The 23,590-nt window shown below is 35.9% G+C and overlaps 1 protein-coding gene across 1 annotated transcript in view; it reads left to right on the top strand.

Moving 5' to 3' along the window:
* Trps1 (transcriptional repressor GATA binding 1) overlaps positions 1-23,248 on the top strand; it is a 186,382-nt gene extending 163,134 nt beyond the window's left edge. The window contains 2 exon segments of the mRNA XM_076912209.1: positions 13,721-13,843; positions 16,644-23,248. Coding sequence (XP_076768324.1) covers positions 13,721-13,843; positions 16,644-17,705 — 1,185 coding nt within the window. The 3' untranslated portion in view covers positions 17,706-23,248.
* Positions 23,249-23,590: the final 342 nt, after the last annotated feature.

The raw sequence follows: 23,590 nt of genomic DNA, 5'->3' as shown, positions 1-23,590 counted from the left end.
TTTTTTTTTTTTCCATTTCAACAATCTTATCTCCTTATATTAATAAATGCAATTTGGAGATAATTTCAACTCTATTCTACATCATTTTTTAAACAGTCAAAATGTTCATAATTTCATGAGTGTCTTCCTGGTATTTTAAAATGACACATTATTGTTCCATATGTGATCACTCCCTTTCCTTACTATTACCAAGGAGTATGTGTGCTTTAATGAATCCTGACTATTTTCATCCTATACCGAAATGTCAAGTTCAAGGAAGAATAGCACAGCTGTTCACAATGTCATTCCATATAAAACAAATCTATTAGAGAGGTCAAGTCCCAGAAAGGGTCAAGTTAATGATATAAGTGGAATAATTTGGTCATTTTCTGAAATTTGTAAAACTATGCACATAAAAGCCCTTTGTTAGGTTGACTAATTAGCTAACCCTCTGCTAATTATTCTCTTCTTTAAAATTCTGACTCTTTAAGAAATACTTCATCTGGTTTTTGAAATTGTGAATTATTTCAGATTTTAACCTAGTATTGGTCAGTTTATACTTATAAATTTGGCTTCCTTCTTTGGAGTTGTATTTAAAGGAAGATAGTCATGTCTTCTTTTATTTTGCCAAGTGTTTGTGTGTGTGTGTGTGTGTGTGTGTGTGTGTGTGTGTGTGTGTGTGTGTATTCATACGAAATTTAGCTGTATATTCAACTTAATAAGTAAAATTTTCTATCTGAAAATATTCATGTTTTCATATTATAAAAAAATCATAGATGTTAGTTAGAGTAAAAGGATGGCTTAAGCCACTTGAAAATCAGCAAATATACAACTGTTTGTAGCATAAAGTATCTAGAATGTTGCTCATGATATATAAATTAATTTCTCACCAAATGACTGCTGAGATAAATGAGAGCCACTTAGTTCATAGTCTGCCATATTTTTCACATACAACGTTTTCTGCAAGAGGTATTTTATCTCCATCAAATATAACCTTCTAAATTTGTAAACAAAAACAATTTAAATTTTAATTGATATATTAAATATAAGTTCATTGACCTTTGAAGATTTTATATATAGTACAATAAAAGGCTTTCAATCCATATTTTAAAAGGATATATAGACATATAGAGACATAGATATATATATTTAACTGTATGTTTAAAGGTATATATGTGTATTTAATTGAGATCAGTAATCAGATTACAAAGCAATATGATTCGTTGAATTTATCCTCAAATAATTGTTATACATTTTTCTAGGTACAGAAAATAGGTATGATCCTACACAAATATAAGTAATCAACTTTTTGTTTCTATGAATTAAACATTTGTTTTTGTGGTTAATGTGTATAGTCTCTATAGCTTTATTGTGTAAAGAAAGAAAATTTTTGTAACTGGATAGGATATACACAATAGGCAGAAAGCATTGTAACCCATAAAGTATTCCTTTATATTCTAGACAGTCCCAAAATGCATTGATTCTTTCCCCAAATTTCCACTTAAAACAACACCAAAAAAAAAAAAAAAAAAAAAAAAGAGGTGGGGAGGTACTCATAGTTTGCCATGTGTAATTAAAAATGGTAAACCATTTTAACAACGTGACTTCTCCGAAGTAGTCTTAGGTCATCATCCATAAGAGTCTTTGTTGTTGTGAAAAGAAATTTGAATGAAGTTTTCCATGTGCAAATTAGCATATGTCAATAAACATATTGCCATAGTTATTGAACTATGTCGTGTTGTCAAAAGGTGTTCAGCTATAATACAACTATAATCTAAAATTTATTTCTTGAAATATTCATTATCTTCTGACGTGAAAAGAGAATGAAAAGCTCGACCCCAAGCCCCATGTTCATGAATCCATCATATATGGTGGCATTTATGTTATTTAGATATGTGTGTGTGATTTGAGAGTACTCTGTAACCTAGGCATCAAATAAACTGATGATAAAACTAGTAATGATAGAGTTGTTTACATTGCTTTCCACCTGCTAATGTCAATCATCCTTAAGCTGGAGTAGAGTGCACATCCTTAAGTTCTCTATCTTGCTCTTATCCAATGATTACACAAAAGTTTATTTTGTATCATTAATTATTTAAATATTCTTTTTTTTTTTTTTTTTTTTTTTGGTTTTTCGAGACAGGGTTTCTCTGTGTAGCCCTGGCTGTCCTGGAACTCACTCTGTAGACCAGGCTGGCCTCGAACTCAGAAATCCGCCTGCCTCTGCCTCCCAAGTGCTGGGTATTTAAATATTCTTGACTAGTTGTATTTATTTTTACACTGCAAGAAACTCGTTGACCCTCTTAAGACCATGCCAGTGTATGCAGGTATCAGTCACGCTTACAGTATATGATATCGATTTAATAAAAATAAAAGCAAGCTACGTCATTTCACTCTGGGATAGTCCTTAAAAAGTGTTTCACTGGATGGTTTTATTTATTTCAGTGTATGTACATGTATATTATATGTTTGCAATGTGAATACATATTCAACTGTATATGTCCACATATGCAATTCCCATATGTTTTGTAAATTGTTTAGAGGCTTGTATCAACAAGACCTCCTCCTGATTTCAGAGAATATGGAGTGTAAGTTTGGTGCCCAATGTTCATTTTGGATTTCAGCTAAGTGAAACTATATACAAATCTTAGTTTGACATTCTTCAAAAAATGAGGCAATTTGTATTTCATCAAAAAGCTACACTAAAAATCAGACTCTTCCAGGCATACCATTTGCCTATGAGCACAAACATTTTGTTTTAAAGAAATAACTCAGTCAACAATATTTCTTCTGATAGAGTTCTCTTGAACTAAATTGTTAGTAACTAAATGTGTCCATTATATGCAAGGGTACAATAATATGAATGTTAAAATAAAATTAAGTCCATCTTTCAGAACCTCTCAGATCCCCAAGTACAGCTTTCAATACAAATTAAGGCCCCTATAGTCTGTCTCTTACTCTAAATGGCAAAAATATAAAGCTGTTTGGTGATTTGAAACCATATAAGATATAGAAAGTTAGGCACAGTTCCTTATGGGCACCCCAAATGGCCCTAACCAAAAGAATAGCATCCAATGAATAATTTGATACAAGTGTAGTAAATTTTTAAATAAAAACGGAATACTCAAGATAGAGTATAAATAAGCTATTTGTTTTTCTTTCATATTTTTTTTTTCTGTTTTGGGCTTCGCATTTCAGCTTATCTATGAATGTTTTCCTAATTTTTTTTAAATTTTAGAATATGAATTTAGAATATCCATATAGTTAGAATATGATTTAGAACATAGAACTTCCTTTATAATGTTCATTTTCTTCACAATAGGAAGGCATATTTCTGGTGGAGTGCTTGGAGCATCGGTTGGCAGTTCTTAGCTATAGCTTAGTTAGGTCTTCTGCAGATACTATAGGCAGCTTAATGATGTCTATTCAGGGCAAGACTGATCCTCACAGAAGGAATAAAGACATGAGGCAGGGAAGTAAAGTCTTCCAAAAGTTACTGTATTCTATTTGCAGAATCTGTCTTCTGAAATAAAACTTCACTCTGCAGGAGGTGTGTATCTACATTTGCACTGCAAGGTCTTAGGTTTGATTTTCTGATATTATGCTTGATGTATAAAATGTCAAAGTTAGAGAAGATTTTAACTGTTCCTCCTGAAACTGATGACTGAGCAGATACCTTGAGCATCCTCAGAGTGATGAGATAGTTCTTGCTGTAACTTGTGATGCAGTGTGATCAACAAAGTTCAGATGACATAGAGAGCTAGATACAAGTAAGTGTATGTACACACACACACACACACACACACATTAAAGCAAAGACAATCACGGCTTTCTTCTTGAGCAGCTGCAGCCAGTTGCACTAATGTGCAAAAGCAGAAAGAGGCAGCATAAGGTATGTGTTCTTTTTTTACAGATGGTACTGCAGACAAGTTGGTAATTGAAAAGGAAGTCATGTACGTGAGCTATTTGACTAGGGGTGGGGGCAGCCTCTTACAGAACTTTCCTGAGTAATTTACTGGGACAGTTACTGAAGAAGCAGTCTTCCCATGAAAGGTTTCAGTTATTACAAAATACATCATTTTGTTAAGGAAATTCCAAGCAGAATTTTTGAAAGTCGCATTATTAAAGTTTTACAAATCAGCTTCGATTTTCCTGTCTGCACAGTGCTTTGATAATGAAGTTGTCTGCTGATGTTCTGTTTACCTGTAGTAGTCAAGGAGCTCTCGGTAAAAACAGGGCATCTGTCTGAAGAATGACATCATATACCAGGTGCCTATTCCAGCCGTTGGCATCATCTCTTTAAATAACTACCATTTTATGTGTCCCTCAGAAACACAAGGCTGAATTAAAACGTGATAATACTTTAGCCAAAAGATTCAAGATATGTTTGAAATTCAACTTCATTTTTCCTAGTTGTACATAAAACACACATGTCTATACACACACACACACACACACACACACACATACACACTAGTGTTTATAAAACTCACATTTTGAAGCAAATATCTGATAAACTGCAATGTGTCACAGACTGCAATGTTGAAAAATACAGATTTTATATATCATTATGATTGTTTTTGGACTCTGTACTTAGTACTTGTACTACCTCTAGGAAGTTTTGTTTGTGTGCCTTTGTATGTGTTGGTGTATGTGTGTGTGTATATTTGTGTATGTGTGTGTATTTGTGTGTTTTTTGTGTATATGTGTTTGTGTAGTATATATTTGTACTTGTGTGTGTTTTGTGTATACATATGTGTTTGTATGCATTTTGTGTATATGTGTTTGTGTGCATGTTGACGTATATGTTTGTGTATGTGTATTTGTGTGTGTGTTTGTGTGTGTGTATATGTGTGTGTGTGTGCATGTTTGTGTGTGTTTTGTATGTGTGTGTTTGTGTGTGTGTATGTGTGTGTGTGCATGTTTGTGTGTGTTTTGTATGTGTGTGTTTGTGTGTGTATATGTGCTTAGTGTATGTTTCTTGGTACGTGTGTGTTGATGTTAGTGTCTTACTAAGATAAATGCAATAGCTACCGTCTTTGGGATAAGAGAATTAATGCTCTTTTTTAACATTTTACTTGTGTCATATTCTCTAGACTGGAAAACCTGAAGTATCTGGAGTATAGGATATTTTCTTTTTTGGCCAAATGGAAAGTATCTAACTCATGAAATCAAAAATTCATGCTTTATCGGTAGACAAAAAGCATAAATGTGTACATACAAATAAAGCAAGAGTAATGAAAATTAATATTTTCAAATTATCTGAATCTTTATATGTTTGGTTAAAAAAACTATCCTTCTGACTTAGCAATAAATGGTCTTGTATGCTGATGTCACCCAACATTGTGAAAGGTTTATTCCTGGCAATATTCAAATGGGTAAAATAAAGCTAATAAATTGGTATCTGACATGTTTGTTTATTCAACATGTCGAAAACACCAGCATCATTTTTTTTTCTATCTCATCTCTTGCCAAGTTGTGGATAAAATTAGAGTCCTAGACTATAGCATCTTAACATGACAGGTATTGTTAGGGTCTATCCAACGATACTCTTAAACAGAGTCTTAATTCTAATACTCTTTTTAGGTACATCCGGATCAAAACACATGTTACATTCTCCCTTGGTCCCCATCCATTTTCCACCATTAGCCACATTCTCTCTCCCTTAGCTGTTAACCTCAGAGCATCTCATTGCATTACCTGAGCAAGGATGAGTCATTTCTTTCTGTTACATCCAAACTTGTATAATTCCAATCAGCTATGCGGAAAAAAAAAAAGATAGGAATTTGGCTATAGGAAGAAAAGATAGGAGTTCTTCAAAGGCATCTATAGTGAAATGCTTTTGATAAAATTTCCTCCAAGTCATTCCCAAAGTAATAAGATAAAACAAAAAATTCTATTAGGAACCATAGTTCTGAAATGAGGCAAGTCTGGTTTTATCCAGTGCATATTAATTGATAGTTGTGAAATATTGCTAGGCTTCAGTTTTCTCATCCTTAAAATAGATGGAAGAATACTGACACATGCTTCTCTGAATTAATTTGAAATTGTCAGGTGAGGTGAAGCCCTTGGTATGCATACAGATATTTTAGGTGTACAGTGGATTACTAAGGAAGAGATGAAAAGTACTCAATGGAGCCTGTATCAGATAACCATTCAACAATGTTCTGTGGAAATTGATCATGTTCTTCTCCCTAGACTTTGAGACAAAGACTAATTGATGTAGTTTTGTGATGTGTGTGTGTGTGTGTGTGTGTGTGTGTGTGTGTGTGTTGGGATCTGTATGTTTATGGTTTAGCTGGGTGTATAGATTCATGTGAATGTGAACATGTTCATTCATGGGTCCATGCACATGTACAGGCCAGAAATCAATAGTGGATGTGTTCGGTGGCTCTCCAACTTATTTTTTTTGAGACAGGGTCTTTCACTGAATCTGGCAATTCTCAATTTCTCTAAGCTGACCAGCCAGGGAACTCCATGGGCCCAACATTTTTTTTTGCTACCACAATGTTGGGACTGTAGATATGCATTCCTGCATCTGGTTTTGTCAGAGAATGATGAGAATATGAACTGAAGTTTCCACATTTTTATGGCTAGCATGTCAGTGATGAGGCCATCCCACCTGCTCTGAAATCAAGATATATTGTTTGATGGTATACAAGTCAGAGAACTATTCCAAGTCATCATTTTCTTCATCAATAAATAGAGAATAATAGCTAATTGTCCACATCAAACCTAAGATGGAAAATCATATTTCACAATTATCACCCCTGGGATCCAGTGTACTTAGAAACCTGTGTTCTCAATGGATTATCTTGTGAGGGGCAGTCTTTCGAACATTATGAAATTATTTGTGAAGAATTTTGCATGCCTAGCATTTTCTGTGGAAAGTATGATGTATTTTTATAAGAATGTACAATTCCCATAATGTTAGAAGTCATTTAAGTATCATTTATGCTTAAATAACTGCATTGAGGATAGTACTGTTTCATGGGCCAGTTATTATCATCTCAGTAACTAACATAAAAAGTATAGGTTATTTGTTTCTTTCAAATCACACTCATCACTGTACAATGAGATCTACAGTTTGGGTTGGTTTCTCCATCTGAATGTTGGGAAGCTGATAACTGTGTTTTGTATACTTACTGTGAAATAGTACTCTGCCAGTGAGGTTCTATATTATGAATTATTTTCATGATGAAAGTGCTTATAAAATATATCCCATAAATAAGATATACAATAAAGTAGCAGAATCAATTCATGTATTTTCCAGCAGTGGTGTTATTAGAAGGTGCTAAATTGTTTAACAGTGCCACCCCCAACCCAAAGCCTTTTATTATATGTTTTTTTCAGTGTCAGATTTTGTCACTGGCATTGAAGAAAAACAACTACCCAGTAAGTAACTAAAGTAAAAGCAGTTCCATGGTGGCAGAAATAGAAGCATAGGGGTACTTCAGTAGATCTTTTAACAATAATGACTTTCACGTGAAATGAAAAACGACAGTGCAGACATAAATTTTCAACCATATTTTTAGCTGTCCAAATGCATACTTGCTGTGACAGCAGAGTGTTATTACAGAAACAGCATGGGCCAGAAGTCTAAAGAACTGGCCTTTTCCAGCTCTGATTCTGTGGCATAATTTGTATGTTCTGTGGATTGCTGGTTAGCTCATTTGCCAAATGTAGGGTACGTCAAAGAGAGGTGATGTCATCCTCAGACCTATGAAGTAGGCTTTCTATCTATGCGATAAATCTCTAACGTATTCATGCTTAAAGAGTGTATGAGTAGGCATACATTGGGAAATTTTGATTTTCTGTTGTTTGCTCCTGGAATCGTGTGTTGCATATAAGAAGATATAGAACTAATGTTTTGGCACCCTTACAATGGCTGGTCCACTCTAGGTAAGCATCATGGGAAAAATCATAAACACTCTGCACCTGGATATAATGAGTGATAACTAGAACATACATTGCCTCCTGTTGTGGAGCGAGAGTTATTTTACTATTTCTCTTGAGATATATGCTTAGTTAACACTCATCCTTGCTATCATCAATGATGTGCTGCAGATATGTCTTGAATAAGCAGGTTTTTTTCTAAGCTCTGAAATAGGTGATTATAGGATGGGTGTTTGGTTGGACATTATAGAGTCCCTTTGGTTTTCTGGCAAGAAATCTCAGGACAGTTAGGGCTGTTTTAAAGCAGGCGCAGTCATGCTGTACAGCCCATTTCAACTGATTCTTCAAAATTTTATTTGGAACAAAAGTCAGCCAGAATATCCGTGACTGTTGCTTTCTCTTGGCAGAAATTTTGCCCTATCCCTGTTAAATTAATGGCCAGCCTGTTCTTCTAGAATAATTCTGGTTGTTAAAGTAAAGCTGATCACTGCACACTATTCACTGTTTTTATTTTCTAATACCTGTACCACTCTCTATTATGGATGTTCTATGTGATCATGTATTTTAAAAAAAATGTATTTCTGGAGAAAGAGAATGCAAATATGGCGGCATTCTGCATCTCATTGTGGTAAGTGAAAGTAATTAGCCATAAAACAGTGCTCAGTATTTGTCCAATAACAGATACATAGTTAGAATTGATCTGATAGTTGAGCATCATTAAATCATATTTAGTCCAATACATTGACTTTTATTGATAGGATATTCTTACTAATGTTCAACAAATAAATATGAACTTATTTCCAAAATTCTAGATTATTACATTATTATTTCAAATGATCACCAATAGTCAATTTTTTGATCATTAGAAAAAAAGCCCTTAAAATAGTCATGTGTATGAGAAACGTTTAGAAAAGCTTTCCATTTAATTTGCTTTTGGTGCTCATGAAGGGTCTCGACACTTCAACTCTGTGTCCACTGGAAAATCTGCAAGATTCCAGGCCATGGGAAATTGTGTATTGCTTAGACTCCAGATTGTAACACAGTGCCAGGCACAAGCTGGACACTCAATAATTATTCCCAGAACTGAATTGAATTAAACTTACCACTGAAATTTTATTACTGCAAAATTGAACCAGAAGGTTCTAGCGTAGCCATCTGTGTGTGTTTCTCTAAAATGAAATTTGCAGAGAATTCTTGATATAATCAAATAAACACAGAAAATATTTAAAGAGTTAAAAATACTTGAGGCACATCCAGACTAACAGCATGTATATCAAGTTTCAGATTGATTCGATTTAAAATGGCTACGATATAAAACCATAAAAAATGTGAGTAAATACTCTTCCTATCAAGGCTTGTTATAAAATTACATGGTCCCAGAATGGTTCTTATTCATAGAAAACTATTATAAAAGATCATTTCTCCAGAAATGTCTTTGCCAATGGAGACTTTTAATATCATAGAAATGAATAGTCTTGTCGCTGAATGTTAAGCCACTTGAATAAATAATTCAATCAAGTTTTTAGTTTATTAATCAAGTGAATTCAGTTCTTCTTAATAATGAAACATGAAAACCCTAAAATTTCTGTTACTGAATGATTCTCAAGTAATAAAATAAAATAAGCGATAAAAGCAGCTGAAACAATTTAGGTTATTTTTTTTTTTTACCCTTGTGTCGTATCTGGATTAACCAACACAAATCTCTGCATAGAAAGACATATCGCCAATTGAGGAAGTAAGCCCTTGTCTGCTTAAAGCTCAACTGGACGTTAATGACCCTCCTACAGCGCTTTGGTGACAAAAGCTAAAACCAAAAGGCTAAAGATGCTGCGCTCTCTTGAACTGCTGATTATAGATGCTGGGTTGTTTCTTCTGTAGAAGCGGACAGCTGAAATGACTTTATGTGGGTTTGGGGTTAGAGGACAATCTTCCATCACTGTAGCATCCAGTAAAACCAGGCAGAAATAGAAGATGCACTTGGGCTGTATCTATCTCCTCTGCCTCTGTTTAAGTAGTTAGCATTCCTCCATCCAGAGAGGAAAGATTAGTGCTAAGTACATCCCTCAGGAGTGGCAGGCAGTGTAATCCACTAACCACTCTCCCTATCATTCCCTCCACCAGTGCTGTCTTTATCCCAGACCTGTAATTCTCCACTCTCTAGCACAGGGTCAAAGCAGCACATGTTATTACTATCTCTTAAGAACAGCTTGTAGGAAATGGCGAAACTTGTGATTTAAACCACACGTGGACATGCGGAACCATCGGTAATATATGACTATTATAACAGAGAGTTTAGGCTTTGGCCTTGCCTGACCTGGTAACTCTAACATCTACCAAAACTGACATCACTGCTTCCGGAAAATAAACGTGAAAAACAAGACTATGCCATATATTGTTTCCTTGATGTTATTCTCTATACATAACTTATTGCTGCCTCCTAACTCAAATTAATCCTCTTAATTCGAAGAGAACACATTTAATTTTTATTTTAAAATAGATGTGAGTACTAATGGTGAAAATACTAACAAGCGATGCTGTTTCCAGCACTGTCCATGGTGTCTTCTGTTCTTAAGAAGCTCACTGTAAAGGAGAAAACTTAAAATCTCTTAAAAAAAAAATTCCAGACATGCAGGATAAACTTTGAATCCATGGGTAGAGATTTTCTATTAGTTAGGGTAAAGCTTCTTTTCAAAGATGGGCAGAAGGACTTCCTCTACCTTGTTTTGCTAACAGGCTGTTGCTCTGCCTGGGAGTGGAGTCAGAAAGTGCATTCCCCAGGGAAATACCTTCCTGTGTCCTTTTGGGGTTCTTGGCTGTGCATGGTTTAGAGAGATGACTTTCTGTGGTTACTAAGCTGGGAACCCGGTACAAATTTTCTATCCTCTCAAAAATTTTTGGTGCCTCCAAGACATGGTTCTGCAAGTTTCGAAGTGCTAAGTTTGTTGAGATGCGACTTAACATCTTACGTGTGAAATAGCTCTCACCTCCCTCCCACTCTCCACCCAAGCATCAGCACCCTCCTATTGAGTAGGTGTGAACACCTAGATATTCCACTCTGACTCAGTTTTCCATTCTCATAACTGATAAGTGAGCTACAGCTAACTGATGGTACATAAATGGCTAGGTTAAACATGTCTTGAATGTTTAATACTGACATTTAGTGAAAACAAATCTAAGAAATTTTTTTTCATAAAACGTGTAGCCATAATTGAATTCTTTTACCCACAATATCTAGATTTGCTGGGCATTTACCAATCACGTTATTTCATCTCGGCCATGTTTTAATAGTGTCTATTATACAATATGAATATCCTGATTCTCTTACCAGCATGCAGTTTACACTATAAATCCAGGAACATTTCAGCACTGTGAGGTTAGGTAGAACTTCCTATGGTAACTCCCAGTGAATGTCCAGAAACAAGGTTGAATATGGTAGCCTCACTTCTCAAACTGATTTGTAACCTCTAAAGCATCTTGATCTTGAATCTGAGAATTCAAAGTACATCTGATAGATTTAGATTAAGACAGAGTTTGTCCTAAAAAATGCAGTGACTTTAATTGAACGTGTAACAGCTATGAAAAACAAGTGCCATAATTTCAGGATTCCCTCCTACTAACGAAGGGCAAATGAACTAGGCATCAAATTGTGCAAGGATTGAAATGCTCACTGAAAGAAGAAAGACGCCCACTTTGGCATGCTGTGTCAGGTACCCAGGGCATAAGGAAAGGGAAGCACCCTAGGGTGAATCATTTCACATTCAGACCTGAGCTGCATGGCCCGGGCCACGCATGTGAGTTGGTTTCCATAAGGGACATTTACAGCAACTTTGTGTGGCTCACACTGGAGCTGACTTACCATTGAGTTACTTAGATCTAGGGCAATGACAAGATGTCACCATGAAACATTAACAGATAAACTAACTCCACCCCCAACCCCCAGCTTCCGTTGGATAAATGATGCTGGGTTTGCTTCATAAGTGCAACCTAGGATTGCTTGCTGGTTTCTAGATGGCAGCTTGCTATCTGCTTTGGTAGCCAACCTCAATAGGGACTCACAGACCTCTGCTTCCGGTGGTTGACGTTGCTGTTGTGGAGAAATTCACATTGTGTTCCCAGATCTGATGGGTGTTTGGGGCATGCCGCAAAGCGGAGCTGGAGGTTATCTTTGTGAAAATCTAGCTTTTATTACATCACCTAAAGTGGCACAAATGGCCACACTAATGAAATCGTGTTCTTGGTTTAAAAGGGCAATTGTTAGCCTGACTTTTGTGCTCACTAAAAACAGTACCCCCAATCTTGTTAAGTTATTGCTCTCATTTCGGATTTTTATAGCCGTGCAGCTTAGCGGGCCTCATTTCTTTACGTTTCATTCATTTTCCTTGTATTGGTGATTAATGGAGGATGTCGAATGTTAGAGTGGGCAGGCATCAGCAATTGCAAGATCATAATTAGTTTAGCTGACGAGGGCCTCTGATAGCACTTGCATCTGGATGGAAAAATTACCCTATAGGGAGCTGGCTGCTCACCAGGTCTTTTTAGTGATAGATTGTGAAACACCCGATGAATCAAATGCCCTTTCAATGCCAAGAAAGTGTTCCAGTCTTGAAGCCAAAATTATGTCTGCAGAAAGCTTTCCATTTGAAATGTATCAGAGTACAATTATAACCATTGTATTTTTTTGGCAGGCACACCACTCTCCTACAGTATAGACTTTAGTTAAATAAATTGCCTAAATTTTATGAATCCCTAAAATTTTGACTTATGGTGTTTGTAATATTTAATTTATAATAAAATTAGGTTACAGCAAGACTTTTCCCATTCCTTATCTCGCAGGCCTGTTCTATCATTAAAGGCTTTGCTGCAAAAGGAGAGCTGAGCCTCAATTTGAACTTTTTTTTTTTTTTTTTTTGCAAGAGTATTCCATTTCCTGCCTGTTCCTATTTGTGCCTACACAGTCTGACTTTTGTTTAAATGAGAAGTTCGGCAGAATCGTTACTTGCTTGAAAAAAAAAAAAAAGAGAGAGAGAGAATGCAACCAGAATTCCTAATTAGCAACTTTTAAACTTTCTTAGATAATTTTTGAATTTGGTGATTGCGCATTTCAGACATCTAAAATCGATATAGTGTTCAACAAACTGTGGATTTCGAATTTTAAGGTCGTAGTAGATAAAGAGCCAGTGACAGGAAGGTATTGTCTGACTTCAGCAGATTCCTCTGAAAGGTTTAGATTAGCGATAATATACTTGACCTAGGCAGCAATATCTCCGGGTTTGGGGAATAGAGGATGTTCTTTTTCTGATTTCATAATCAGGAGGGAAACACTGGAGCAGGCTAGGTTGTATTCTAGTACTTCTGTTGTACGAAGGACGTACAAAAGGTAACCAATCTGGTTTAATGTTAAATGGTTGCCATGATGAATTGCTTTAACCCATATTTGAAGTCTCAGGTAGCATTATTCCAAACTACTTTCAACATATTGCCGTGTGCTGTCTTTTTTAGTCTTGTTTTGACACTTTAAAAAGGTATGTTTTAGGGCTGAGCATTTAGGAGCCATCATTAAAGGCATGCAACCCAAAGTTCAAAAAGTTAAAGCTGTTTCTGTGAGAAGCCTTTGGTGTTCCACACACCTCATCCATCACTGTAGGGTTAATTATTATGAAAATCAGTGGTGCCTATTAAACACAATTGAACCTGACCTCATTATGGGCAGTGTGGTTTTATACTGTCATTGTTGGGAGTCTAAAGACAAAACTCCTTGGTTGATTTGGACTTACTCTCTGGATCATGTGACTCACCTCTGACCTTGGTTCTTTTTTTTTTTTTTTTTCTTCCCCTCCTGTTTCAGAGGCGAAGAGGCTCTGGTGTATTTTGTGCCAATTGCCTGACCACAAAGACCTCTCTCTGGCGAAAGAATGCAAATGGCGGATATGTATGCAATGCATGTGGTCTCTACCAGAAACTTCACTCGGTAAGAATTCATCCCAGCCCTTCAGAGGAAGACTACACAGATGAGCTGGCCTAAGCTGCGATTGATACCTCCTCTTCCATTGCTTCTGCTGTCTGTCTTTGCAGGGTTAATACAGTCATTTGGGGGTGTACATATGATTTATTGTGAAAGGCCCTTAGACGTTATGGGAGATCCATTTGAGATCATTAGTAATGCATTGTGCTTCTTTGATTTAGCCGAGGAAAGTGATTGATTTCTGGGAACTCCACATAACAGGTAGTTGAACTACCTGTTAACTGAATTGGCTGGAATTAATTTAGGTAGGAAGGGAAACCTCAAAAAAACTAACAGTATTTTAAGAGAGTAATAGAAGCACCCTGGATATTCCCGTGCCGGTTTACCTTTTGGATTTTAAGGAGCCATTTTGGCTGTTTGCAAGCTGGACAAGCGTTAGCATAGGACAGTGCCACGTGAATCCAGGGGGCAGTCAGTCACACATTGGAAGAGATGTGGGTGCTCTATGCCCGATCCCCTGCTGACTTTGACTCATGGGGGTAAATTTCATCTAAGATTTTACTTTTAAGTCTGTAATAGAATGTAGACTGGCAGATTCCCCCCTCCTCAGCCCCGATTCTAAGCAGGAAGTTTTAAGTTCCTGAAGACTGTGGTCTCTAGTTTAAGCAGTAGATCTTTGTCAAGTGCTGACTTCAGAACAGCAATGCCCCACTTAGTAAATAGTTTTCCCTGTGCCTTTTTTTTCTTTTTTTCTTTTCTTTTTTTTTTTTTTTTTTTTTATTTTCTTTGGCATTTTACCCCAGCTCTTAGCACTGGCTAGCGAAGAGATTAGAGCTACAGGGAATACAATTTGAGACAAAACATCTTAGTAAGTGGACACTGAAAACATGGTTTTTTAAAGCATGCCCACTGCCAGCAGCGGGGCTAATTGAGAATACTGTAAAGTCCTTGGTCATTAGCATGGAGTCCGGAGAAAGGCCCTTACTGCCACTTTACATTTTTTTTTAAACCTTCACTATTTAAGCACAGCAACAAGCCTCTGTTTAATGAGTACTGACATTAATGGTTTTAATTGAACTTTGTCCAATCAACAGGCCAAGAATTAATTAAATTGCTGCTCAGCCAAATTATGATAATTTAAGTGCCGTGAAGTACACCAAACTTTTTTTTTAAATTATTTTAATATTCATCTCTCCAGAGGCAAGATGGTCTCAGCTTTGAGGGTTTTTTTGTTTTATTTTACCATAAATGAAAATACTTAAAAAATTGTGTGCACGCAAAAAAAAGACACAACAATTATAAAATTATAAAAATTAATTAATTAAATTCCAGGCTTCTTTGTAGTATGGAGACTAAATACTGTGCATTTTTTACTATAAAACATAAATGTATGTGGCATATCCAATCCAACCAGATTTTTCATTCTGAAACCAATAATTGTTTTACCAGTAACAAGTATGTGATTTTTATTTCTATCAGTCTACCTAGTGCTAATAGGAATATTCTCCCAAAGTTCTTACTTATATTGTTAATATCTAAAATACTTTCTTTTGTATTAAAGTCTAAGTCTTTTATGAATTATTCACGAATTATATGTTTATTATGCAGTAATCATCAATAATATTTTGGAAAAATCAGACCATCTGAACGTTCTCCTGAAATTTAGTCCATAAATATACATTAATTTATTTTACCTACTTATTTCATCTTACAAATCAAAATTAGAGTTCTTCTACAAGCAGAGTTTTTATTGTCTCACCTCCAATTTTTTTGTCATATAAATACCTATTGAACGTGTACATAGGTAGTGATCATGGAATGTCTAAGCTGCATGCTATACTGGAGCTGAATAGAAGCCGACATTCATTTTAAGTAGACTGCAGTGACAGACAGTTCAGGTATCTGAACCAAACATGCAAAGGAATTTAGGTTTTCAATGCACAACTAATGCTTTATCTGTGAACAAATAATGAATATATAGAAATCATCAAAATAGAAGAGTAAAATTAAGGCCAAAAAAATTCACGTGATGATTTCCTGAAGTTTTTCTCACAGTCCTGACAACAGTTTGTGTTTGATTATGTATGCTCTGATACAAATAGCATATACTAACCTTTGCAATTCTTTACAAACATATATGTGTTGGTCAGCTTAAAGCATCAGGACAAAACACTTTATTTAGGCTGAGTGGCTTATAGCAACAGAAACTGATTTTCTCACAGTTGGTGGACAAAGGAAACACCAGATTGGTTAAAGTCTAGTGAGGGTTCTTCTTTTAATTCTTTAATTTTTTCCTGAGCAGACAGTTGTAGACATGCACTGATCCATGGGAGAAACACATCTTGGCACCTAGGATGTAGCAATGTATAGTTTTTCTTTGTTTTGTTTTCTCTATTGCCAGTACTTAATCTAACAAATTATTTTGTTGAGGTATCTTTACATAACTCAAGCGCTGATGTATTTTAGAAAAAAGAAAATCATTTCTTCAAATGGTTTCCTTGGTACTTTTCATTAGTGGTGACAGTTCCCAAATCTACTTAGTCTGAAAACACTGCTTTCAAGAAAATTAAGGTTTTCTGTTCCTCCACCACACCCCTGCAAAGATGGATATTATTTATTTAGTTTACAACACTACACTTTGGTTACTTCCTCTGATCTTACCTAGGGCAGAAAGAAGAGATTAGTAGGATAAAGGCTATTCTCGCTCTGAATTTGAGTATGGTTTATAGTTGTGAGGAATTTTTGATGCATTTAATTTATTTTTTTTTAACGTTTCTCTTTTATGTATTGTGTGTGTTCCCTACAGACTCCCAGGCCTTTAAACATCATTAAACAAAACAATGGCGAGCAGATTATTAGAAGACGGACAAGAAAGCGCCTTAACCCAGAGGCACTTCAGGCTGAGCAGCTCAACAAACAGCAGAGGGGAAGTGGGGAGGAGCAGGTCAATGGAAGCCCCTTAGAGAGGAGGTCAGAAGATCACTTAAGTGAAAGTCATCAGAGAGAAATTCCACTTCCGAGCCTGAGTAAATACGAAGCCCAGGGTTCATTGACTAAAAGCCATTCTGCTCAGCAGCCAGTCCTGGTCAGCCAAACTCTGGATATTCACAAAAGGATGCAGCCTTTGCACATTCAGATAAAAAGTCCTCAGGAAAGTAGTGGAGATCCAGGAAATAGTTCATCCATCTCTGATGGGAAAGGAAGTTCTGAAAGAGGCAGTCCCATAGAAAAGTACATGAGACCTGCAAAGCACCCCAACTATTCTCCACCAGGCAGCCCCATCGAAAAGTACCAATACCCGCTTTTTGGAGTTCCTTTTGTACATAATGACTTCCAGAGTGAAGCTGATTGGCTACGGTTTTGGAGTAAATATAAGCTCTCCGTTCCTGGGAATCCGCACTACTTGAGTCATGTGCCTGGCTTACCAAATCCTTGCCAAAACTATGTGCCTTATCCCACCTTCAATCTGCCTCCTCATTTCTCAGCTGTTGGATCAGACAATGACATTCCTCTAGATTTGGCGATCAAGCATTCCAGACCTGGGCCAACTGCAAATGGTGCCTCCAAGGAGAAAACCAAGGCAGCACCAAATGTCAAAAATGAAGGTCCCTTGAATGTAGTTAAGACGGAGAAAGTTGACAAAAGCACTCAAGATGAACTTTCAACGAAATGCGTGCACTGTGGCATTGTTTTTCTGGATGAAGTGATGTATGCTTTGCATATGAGTTGCCATGGTGACAGTGGACCTTTCCAGTGCAGCATATGCCAGCATCTTTGCACGGACAAATATGACTTCACAACACATATCCAGAGGGGCCTGCATAGGAACAATGCACAAGCAGAAAAAAATGGAAAACCTAAAGAGTAAAACCTTAGCACTTAGCACAATTAAATAGAAATAGGTTTTCTTGATGGGAATTCAATAGCTTGTAATGTCTTATGAAGACCTATTAAAAAATAATTCATAGAGCCTGCCTTATCCAACATGAAATTCCCTTTTTTAAAATTTCTTTCTTTTGATGAGTAGGTTACCAAGATTTTAAAATGAAACATATGGTCAGTGAGAAATAATGGAATACATAATTTTTTTAAAAAGGAAATCTAGAGTGAAAACTATCTTACCTAACGTATACTGCAGAATCTCTATAAAGAGGTCCACCAAATTATAGCTATTTTGTTTGTAAAGATACAAATACTCTCTAGAATTTGAAAGAGTTTACATACTATCATATGACAGCAGTGTTAGGCTGGCTATTGGCCCATACATTCAGAAACCTGTAATAGATCGCCTACATCTAAAAATATCATGAAATCCCAGCCAAATGAAAAGAAAATGAATCTCCAGGGCAAACGGAAGAAAAAAAAATGGCACCTCTGAAATTAGTCTCCTCTCATTGACCATGTTTCAGGTTTAGACCTCAAAATGTGAACTGTGGGTTAGGCTTGTTGAGCAAGCAGTAAGAATGGTGACAGTTGGTGGCACAATGTTTTTTGGCCAGCCCTGCCTGTACATACACATACACACCCTCTTTGATATTTTCGTCCTTTAGATGTTCCAGTACTCGGTAGTCATTTTGTTTGCGGTTTAGATTCATTTTGTTCAAATATATCCATTCTTAAGACAATGTCCTCAGTGCTTATGTAGTAATATTATTTTAGCCAGATATTTCTTTCTTGTTGATGATAAACTGGTTTGGAATTTTTTTTTTTTTAAATCTCCTGTTGGTCACTAATCTCTCTTGGCACATTGCAACTAAAGCAATCCGCTCAACTTCAAAAGACTAGATAAATATAAATGTCAGGCCACGGCTTTAATTTGCTGAGAACACATGGTATTTCTCCACAAGGTAACCTGCTGTATTTATTTATTTTCTTTTGGTTAAATATAATTCCCAAACTTTGTGGTCAGGCAGCATGCAAGGTTACGTTACCACAGACTGACAGTTGGTATATGTACCAATCAATCCCTTCATTAGATTTATACAGGTTTAGTTGAGTAGCATTAAGTAGGCTTCTTAGAAGTATGTCTTCATAGTACTTTTAATACTTAAGGCTTTGTAAAAAAAAAAAAAAAAAAAAAAAAAAAAAAAAACTATCCATGAAGGGAGAGCTCCTCAGCATAACTGCTCAGGGAAATAGGGCTAAATAATTGAACATTAAATAATTGGTTTAAGGTGCTGTTAGTCGAGCCTCAATGCTTGCTACAAGGATGTATGTACAAGGACTGACTTTAATAATTTGCATTATATTGTCCCAACCAGTAGTTTATTTTTTGCCACAGAGATGTAGAAGATATTACAAGCTACTGGATGCACTGTCAGATTAACTTATTTCATTAAAGAAGTTGGGAGAACAAATAGGAAAAAAAAACTTATTTTTCTAGTAAATATTAATGTATTACATTTCAAATAATGGTGCCTGACATATTGAATAATTATTTTCTACAGTGTACGTATGCAACAAAGATATTCCATCATGCATTAGAGTCAGTTCTGGCTCTGCCTAGCTGTTTACATTTGCAAATGTAGCAAACAAGGTAATGAAGCAACTATTTCTATTGCAGTAGGTATCTCTAGTGTGTATGTGTGTGCGTGTGTGTATGTGTGCATTAAAGTTGTAAACGGTAACATGAAACAAAGGAAGTTCTCAATGTAATGGTGTGGAAAACAAGAAGGAAATGAAAATATTTTTATGCCTACTTAGGATACAAGGGTAGCACTATTCATTCCAAGTACTTTTTTTTTTTTTTTTAATTTTAAGCTCTTAACTCCCATTGTTATGCTTAAGATGATAAACATATATCCTCTTTTTATTGCTTTGTCTATGTTTCAGATGAAACATTTCAGAAGTTATTTTGATAAGTGTTGCTGGAATCTGCAGCACGGATGTTTTTATTGCATTCTGTAGTGGCATTTGCACTCCAGTTTTACATTCATTCGCAGTTGCTTTTGTATTGTTTTGTTGGGTTGGGTTTGGCTTCTTTCTCACGATGCGGGAGTCTCATTTCTTAGAGTTGGATGGCAGGTAGAGTTAACCAGTCTGTGACTGTTACAGCGAATGAAGTTTAAAAACTATCTTCCTGATGCTATGTTGTCCTCATCTTCATTCTCTCATTTTTTGTTTATTTTTCATGTTTAAAAAAATGGAAAAAGAAAAGAAAAAAAAAAAGAAGATCGAGAGAAAGGAAATCAGGACTAAGTCCTCTGCTTTGTTTTCATTGTTAAAGGACCCTGTTTTAATCTCACCTGTCTGTGGCGTAGCTCAAATGTTCACAAGAACTGAAATAAAGAGGTGGAATGAGGAGCTTTGACATTCAAATGACTTGATATAATTTCTCATCCTTAGGATTTTGGTGGCTGCATCTCAGAATATAGAGGGCTATCTGAGAGGAGTCAGAGATCTAAAAAGGAGATTTCCCAAACAACAATATTTAATTTCTTTAGTAACACAAATATTAAAGTGCACTGTACTGATTCTCAAGGCTCATTGTATGTGGACTGCCCAACACAACAACATACCATAAGTTTGGTCAACTTGGGCAATATTACACATTACATCTTTGATACCCTTATGCAATTTCTTCAGTGTGTTAGACACAAGTAGATTTTTTCATTGTTGGCATGTATGCCTTTTGTTTTTTCATTCCATTGTTTTTTTTTTTCTCAGTCAGACATAGTAGCAATGATTAGCATTGGAAAATACATATCACTGTGCTTGGAATATTTATGGTCAGTCTACTTTCAGTAGATTATCTTTTGGATAGCATTGGCATGTTAGATCTTATTCCGCATTCTTTTATTATTAATTACTTTTATTTTCATGTTTGTTTATGTTATGCATATTTTGGTAGAGAAAAGTTGGGCCTTAAAAATGATGGACGTTTATAATAACACTAAAACACTCATTTTTTTTGGTGACCTAAAGTTTTGATTCCATGTTTCAAAATGTATTACAAAAATGAGTTATATTTTTAAAGGCATTTGAAGACTTTTGTCTTAAATTGTGAAGGATTTTTAAGTGGGGTATTTAGGTACTTAACCTTTTTCAAAGGACTTTCGAGATGATTTTGAAACTTTTCTCTCCTGGAAAAGTCTTCTGGATTTACCACCTAAATTACTGTGCCATTTCAACCCTGCCATTCTCTTCGAGTTATTTGTCAATTCTATACTGAGCTTTGGTTTCAACACTGGGCCAGAACCAGCTCATGCACGTCCTTTCTTTTCTTACATCTCTCTCATCTTCACTCACCCCCATGAAAGCACTGTTGTTTGGGATATAAAACCATAAGGAGCCAGCCCACCTCAGAAAATTGTGGACTGAGAGACACTACATGACTCTAAGTACATGAGAACGGGATGGAGCTCAGAGTTAATCTCTGTTGTTCAAACGACAAAGAGTTGCCCAGTTCTCTCTACATGACAAATTGAGATGGTTTTGTTTGTTCGTTTTGTTTTGTTTTGTTAAATCCACTTTTAAGATAGTGATGTTTTGTTCTAAACTTCCTCTTTTAGTAAAGGTAGAGTTTAGGAAACAAGCATGGGGATTCTTTTCTAAGAGAATAAGGAGGAGAAAACAGTAATTATCTTCAAGAGCTTTTTGTGGAAGCCTGTGGTAGCACATCTTGTTTATGGTTGCACATGTGCACATAATCTATTATGATCTAATGCAAATACAGCTCCCAAAACATTAAATGTACATATATATTTTTTAATTGCCTGGGGAACTTTCTTAATAAATTGAGGATGATCCATATTGCTATCAAAATAATTATTACCCTCTTGCCTTGTGGCTGCGAAACATCACAAAGTGACCTGTCTTGAGACTTTTGTACTGTCTGCCTACCTAGTTAACAACCATTAACATCTTTTTAGAAGTGGGGATAGCTTTCATCTGGAGGAGGAATTGTGGAGAGACTATACTGGTAGTCTGGTGGTCGGTGGTCGCACTGCTTTCTAGGCCATAGTCCAGCCTCTTGCCCATAGTTGAGATGAATTTCACTCTGTCTTTGGGTTGAGGGCCGCATGAAAAAAATACCTTGTGGCATCTTTGGTTAGCTGGTAGGTGAAGGCTTTCTGGCTTTGCTAAATAAGTGGGGCTGAGGAACTATATACACCTTGAATATGAAACTAAATGTACTAACCAAAGAAAGATACCGTTAAGTGTACCAGGCTACTTAGTATTAAATAACAGTGATTAGAAATAGACCCATGGAAAGTAGCGTTCTCATAGATTTGGCCAGCGTTAAGAGATATTAGCTTCTTTGCAGGGTGCTTATTTGTAGTTGTTGCTTTCTAGTTCAGGGTGTTCTCATGTGTTTCTGATCATAGTGCAGCAGTTTCTAAAGTATTTCCACTTATTCAGAGTCATTGGACCCTCTGGAGGATGCGAGGGCAGAAAAGCGCCAAGGCAGGGATGAAGAAGAGGTAAAAATCAACAATAATTCACATAGGGAAATAGAGTATGTTCACATATTCTCTTGAAAGAAATAAATGTTAGTGCGATGAGCTTCCGCTGTCCTGAACCAGAGCAAAGCAAGAATAAGTATCATTAAAAACAGTTCTTAACCTTTCTCAGACCCACAAGTCCCAAAACTGGATCCCGGTTTTACCCCCATTATTTCTTCAATACAATGACTGCAAGATAGAACTCTTTCTTTCTGTGCCTCAGGTTCCTCAGCTGTAAAATGGAAAAGTATATTAATAATAATAATAATATTAAAAATAATAATGGTAATGTAGTACTTGTTTGTAAAGCACTTTGCAATCCTTGGTTGGAGGGCACCATAGCAGTGTCAAGTATTATTATGTGGCCAAGGGGGTTATTTAAAACTCTGGTTCCCACGGGCCAAGACAGTTTGGCATCATTTTTATTAAAGATGAGCTGTAAATATCTTTACTAAGCGGCCTGTAGTGTTGGCTATGAAGAGGCAAGACTATAACCAGGCTGATAAGACCATAGTTTTGTTTTTGTTTTGTTTTTTTTTAATGGCTACCAAAAAGGCACGTGTCACAGTAACAAATGCTGAATTCTTTAGGGTGTAATATTTGACAACAAGATTGATCTGGGCGGGGTGGGGTGGGGGATGGAAAAACATCTCAAAATGCCAATGTAAAACTAACAGCAATATTCACCAGCAGAAAATGTCTTTCATATGGAATGATTTCATGTTGATAAGAAAAAGCATTCAATTTGTAGTCCTGATTTGAACACCAGACTGTGGGGTATAATAGTTTCTGTTCTTACAAACATGGAATTTTTTTTCATTTTATTTCATTTTGTTTTCATAGTGCATGTTCATTTCTACTCACAACATGTTCTTGGTGTATTTCTTATGCAAACAATCTTCAGGCAGCAATGATGTCTGTTAGATCTAAACTTGAATAATAAAGTTTTACCACCAGTTATCCATGATGGCTTTGGTATGGTTTATATGGATTTATGTTCATCCAGGAAGCAATAGAAGCTACAGATCCTTGTAACGTATCAGTGAGCTCTGAACTTAAATAATGAAACAGAAACCCAGTCGCCTATTTAAAAAAAAAAAAAAAATCACTAAGATATGTTAAGCTGGATTCTTTCAACTTGTTTTTGTTTTTCTTTAACCAATCTGTTACAGATAGATTCTTCTGCTAAAAAATTTATATTTTTAGGAAGATTAATGACACTCTTGTTTATTTCTAAAGCGTACTGAGCAACAGACATTGAGTGCTGCATATTACCTTTCAGTATGTAAATACTTCCTTTTGAGAAATA

This window comes from Arvicanthis niloticus, chromosome 13 (genome assembly GCF_011762505.2).
Source record: "Arvicanthis niloticus isolate mArvNil1 chromosome 13, mArvNil1.pat.X, whole genome shotgun sequence".
NCBI classification, from domain to species: Eukaryota; Metazoa; Chordata; class Mammalia; order Rodentia; family Muridae; genus Arvicanthis; species Arvicanthis niloticus.
The sequence above is the reverse complement of the archived record's forward strand: the minus strand, read 5'-3'. Positions and strand labels throughout refer to the sequence as shown.